A 5,254-nucleotide genomic window follows, 5' to 3' on the forward strand; every position below is an offset into this window, starting at 1 on the left:
TATTCGTCAGACATGGGGACTTGTGACTTGGTGACTTGGACTCGAGTCGACTCGAGTCACTATTTTTGTGACTTGTGACTTGACTTGACAAAAACTAAAATACTTGAGACTTGACTCGGACTTGGAAGTTAAAGACTCGGGACTTGACTTGACTTGAGACATGATGACTTGAATGACTTGAGTGTTAATCACATCATGTTTTCAGTTTGAATATAAACTATATAAATTATTTTAAAAAATAAAGTTGACCCAGCTGAAGCGCAGGCTGAGAATGGTGTTGTCATGACTGAATCACGACATTATCATCAGTCATGCCCTCTCGTACGCACACCATGCCCACTTAGATCAGATATCAACATGTCAGCCGGAGGGGTACTGAGGGTCATGCTTTCGGCTTCAACAAGATGGCAAAAGACGAACAGTGCGTTGCAAGACATGCAACATTAAAATCACGGGCAGCCAGATGACAGCCTCAAAGCGGTACAAGACTTGCCTACTTTTTCTAAGTTTGCCACCTGAACACACACACACACACACACACACACAGAGAAAAATTACTTGATTCTACAATGTTAGGGGCGGTTCACATGTTGCGTCTTTTGCGCGGTCAAGTTCGTTATTTCAAATGTAGGCGCGCGAACGGAAGAGACGCGTTTTTTCTGGCCGCATGTTTGTGAGAGAGAGAGAGAGAGAGAGGAGAAATGTAACAAAGTTTAATGTTGTACGTAAACTGTGTTTGAGAGAGAGGAAGGTTTTCAGAGAGGAGTCTGTTGGATGTTAAGCTGTTATTTTTATGGACTCAATGTTGAAAATTTCAAACATTTCAAACACGGTTGGCAGAAGTAAAAAAATAAATAATTTATGAAGTAACTATTTTGTTTGATTCCATGATGTATTTAACTGAACATGAATATTTACAATGCAAATCCAAATTATTGTTATTAACTGATAGTTACTTTCTGTATATCTTGTCCTTTCACTTTATTAAGATCAGATTCTGCAAGTAAAATTACAATAATAAGGTGATGTGACTTGACTTGGACTTGACTTGACCTACTACAGGACTTGACTTGACTTGACTTGACATAGCCTGTGACTCGACTTGACTTGACTTGACTTGCCCAAGAAAAAACATACTTGGGACTTACTTGAGACTTGAAGGTTCAAACTTGAGACTTACTTGAGACTTGCACATGTGTGACTTGGTCCCATCTCTGGTATTCGTGTTACCAATATATAATAACAACATGGGCCCACCTGTGGACCTGTGGCATTTTAGAAAATGGCTCTCACTATGTCATTTCTTTCCCAAAATTCTGATGATAAATCGAAACTACACCCTTAGAGCTTTTAAATGATATATAGTTTGTCAGGATTGGTTAAGAATTTACATGGAAAACACTGAAGTAAACGTAGGCGCCCCACTGGCGAAACAGTGACATTTAGCAGGATAAAAATGTTTTGAGGCGCACTCTCTTCATAAATGAATCAATTACTCTCCCTACATAATTTATTTTATAAAACACTGTTATAATGTCTATTCTAGAGGCTTAGACCTTTCCAACAATATATAGTTTGTAGTGATAGATTAACATTTACCTGAACAATATTGACGTAAAGTTAGTTGTCCCGTATATGGGACGGTGACGCTTAATATCAACCCAATATATGCATCTGCCTCTGATGTGACTTGAAATACAATGTAATGGTCTACATGCAAGAGAAATAATACACAGACTTACATTACCTGACAGAATATAATAGCATAGCATCACTGGTATTATCAGTAAATATAAAAATATAAAACAAATATATTTAACAGAAATGTCTGTATTTAAAGTGAACTATAGACCCTTTTACTGCGCACGTCATCAAATAGCCTGCGTGCGCATTTTGGCAACAGAAGTGGTGTTGTTCCCCAGTGGTTCTAACGTGTTAGCAACTCAGAAAATTTATCAAAACGGTTTCCCAGCATCAAAATGTCTGGTTGTTGCGTTTGGTTGCACTAATATAATATACTAATATACGGATCTGGTAGCTGTGTTGAACAAGTTGATAAAGTCAACTTTTTAAAATAACTTTGTCTGTGTTGCTTTACTGCTGATTCTTGCCATACCTCTGTTGCCAAACTGCGTGCGCATATGTCGCCATGTCATCATTGTGTACAAACAGTAAAAGTCTATATGGTCAACAATAACAAAATAATGGGAAGAGTAATAGGCGCTTATATTAATAATTACACAACTAAACAATTAAAATGTTTGTGACATGTATCGATAGGATGCCAATAAAGACTTTAATAAAACAATAAAAACCTAATAATAAACATTTTTCGACAAACATTTGGAAAAAAAATCATTTATTAATGGAACTCCCTTTTATGCAATCTTCACCTTTTCTCCATACTCTATCCCCCAGTAAACAATGACCCTTTTCGGAAAGTTTTTCAAATCGGAGGTGTGAAAAAGCACTGCTAAAACAGGGGTGTTTCATGACATTTAACTGCCTTTATGAAAATTAACCATGGTTTTATTGTGGTAAAAGTGTAGTAACCATGGTTTTTTTGGTGTATTGATATCAGCAAAACTATGGTTTTACAACACTAACCTTGGTTTAACTATAGTTTTGAAAACCACGGATGTCAAAACCATGGTTATTTTGTGGTTACCATGGTTTTACTTCAGTAATCATGGTTATTTTTTTGTTTTAACTGTAGTAAAACCATTGTTAATTTTCGTAAGGGTGATTATTAGATAAAGACATAAAGTACAGTAAAGGCATACATGCTGATGATTCTGGAACTACCCATTCTCACCAAGATGCGTACAAATGACACGCAGTGTGATTATCGTGCAATAGATACGCCAAATTCCGATTTTGCGTGCATATGATACGCCAGTCCTTCCCATTCACTTATATGGCGAATCGTTTCGTGTCGTTTTATTTATTGTTTTCTCATTTGTTTTCTGTTTTTTAAACCATTTTCGCTTGGGTTTAAGGTTAGATTTCAGATTTGTTTAAGTAGGTTATTTAATATACAGTTTTCTCTATGTTTTTGTCTATATTTAAGCCATGGTCGCTTGGAGTTGGGGTTAGATTAGGGGATTGAAGCTCCATGTCCTTAAACATAGAGAATGCACTGGCACAGGTTTAATATTTATCTTTTTCCCATTAAACTAAACTAATTGTATTAAAAAAAACTTTAGGGGGAAAAAAATTTAAAAGAATAAAAGCATAAAAGATATTCAAAAAAATGAGTAAAAAAATGGGTAAGCAGAATATAATTAAAACTCATCTAAACAATACATCACTTAAAATCAGAAGGAGGACCAGTAAATTAGTTTAAAATAAGATTAAAAGAATATCATATAAAACTAATATAAAATATAGGGTGGAATTCGCATTGGTCTTCTGAGGTTGTGGTTAGGAGCAGGGGTTGGGTCAGGACAATAAAATGAAAGTAAAATAACTAGGGTTATAAAATATAGGGTGGAATTCGCATTGGTCTTCTGGGATTGGGGTTAGAAGCAGGGGTTGGGTCAGGGCAATAGAATGAAAGTAAAATAACTAGGGTTATAAATTATAGGGTTGGGATTCGCATTGGTCTTCTGAGGTTGGGGTTAGGGATAGGGGGCAGGTCAGGGCAATAGAATGAGATGTTATACTAAAGAAGAGAGGAAGAAAGGACAAAAAAACACAAAATAAAGCCATAAATACAAACACACCAAAAAGGAAGAAAAAAATTAAATTATAAATAATAAGTGCTAGACAATACTTCACTCATAAGTGTTAAAGTATTTCACAATAAAAGTGCAAATCATCACCACACACGTGTTAACATCTCTTCAATCATACTACTATCCCTATACTCATACCCCTTAAAAGACAAAAACTCCCACCCACAGAACAAGACCCAGACATTTTTTTACTCAAAGTGGATCTCATCAAGAGTATTTTTCATTTAGACCCCTTGGATCACGGGTGTCTAACAATTGTATCCATCTTCTTTCAGTTGTAAGTCTTTGTTGTCTGTTCCACTCCCTATTACTTTCAACCCCTTGAATTTTAAAATTTTTTACACCATGTTCTTTAAAATGATTATATAAAATTGTATCCTTTTTCCCTTTTTGTATTTGATAGACATGTTGTTTATACCTTTCCTTTAAGGTATTTTTAGTTTCACCTATGTATATTTTTCTGCACTCTGTACACTGAATCATGTAAACCACATTTGTTTTATTAAAATCAACACATTGCCGTACTGGAACTCCTACCTTTGAGTATGGGTTTTTTATAAATTTTCTCAACATTTGATGTTCTGTATTTGTACCCTTCCCATTTCCCTTTCTCCCTCTTAGGCTCGAAGAAACCAAAATATCCTTCAAGTTCTTATTTTTTCTATACGCCGAAATGATTTTATGTTGAGCCAACGGTCTCACGGTCTTTTGGGTTCTTTGAAAGTTTGTTTTAATCTTTCTTGTAAACTTACCCAACTGATTAGAGAAGGTAAGAACTAAGGGAACGATTTCAGTATTCGATTTAGGATGTATAAATTTTTCTCGATTAACAACACCTTGTGTTTTATCACTGAAAATCTGATTAACCTCACTCTTAATTCTCCTCAGGAATCTGGCCGAGTATCCCCTGGTTCTGAGAGCTCTAAATAGGGTCTGCGTGGCTTCTTCGACGTCGTCCGGGTAAGTACATATTCTGTGAAATCTTATTAATTGTGACTTAACAATACCCTTAAAAGTGTGTTTTGGGTGATAACTATTTTTGTGTAGCAGAGCATTGGGGTTAGAGTTGGGGTTTGGGTTAGGGTGTCATTTTTATATAACAAAAAGTTGTTCTAACCCTAAACCCAAGCGAAAATGGTAAAAAAAACAGAAAACAAATGAGAAAACAATAAATAAATCGACACGAAACGATTCGCCATATAAGTGAATGGGAAGGACTGGCGTATCATATGCACGCAAAATCAGAATTTGGCGTATCTATTGCACGATAATCACACTGCGTGTCATTTGTACGCTTTTTGGTGAGAATAAGTTGTTCTGGAATTATGTCTGGTTTGATTTACTGAAAATCAAATCTTAAATAGATTGTCAGCGATAAAACATAAGTACTGCTGCTTCGATTAGATTTTTTGATGCACCCCAGCCTACACCATAACTATCATAGTGTAATGCTGTGAAATCTCCACACTCTTTAGGGGCGACCTCTGGAAAGTATCCACCTCCACCAACACAGTACT

At 35.7% G+C, this 5,254-nt stretch overlaps 1 protein-coding gene across 1 annotated transcript in view; it reads right to left on the reverse strand.

Moving 5' to 3' along the window:
- Nucleotides 1-4,999: 4,999 nt before the first annotated feature.
- LOC135749268 (intelectin-like) overlaps nt 5,000-5,254 on the reverse strand; it is a 13,624-nt gene continuing 13,369 nt past the window's right edge. The window contains exon 7 of the mRNA XM_065267808.2: nt 5,000-5,252. Coding sequence (XP_065123880.1) covers nt 5,106-5,252 — 147 coding nt within the window. The 3' untranslated portion in view covers nt 5,000-5,105. The remainder of the gene's footprint in view (nt 5,253-5,254) is intronic.

The sequence above is a fragment of the Paramisgurnus dabryanus genome, chromosome 2 (genome assembly GCF_030506205.2).
Source record: "Paramisgurnus dabryanus chromosome 2, PD_genome_1.1, whole genome shotgun sequence".
NCBI classification, from domain to species: Eukaryota; Metazoa; Chordata; class Actinopteri; order Cypriniformes; family Cobitidae; genus Paramisgurnus; species Paramisgurnus dabryanus.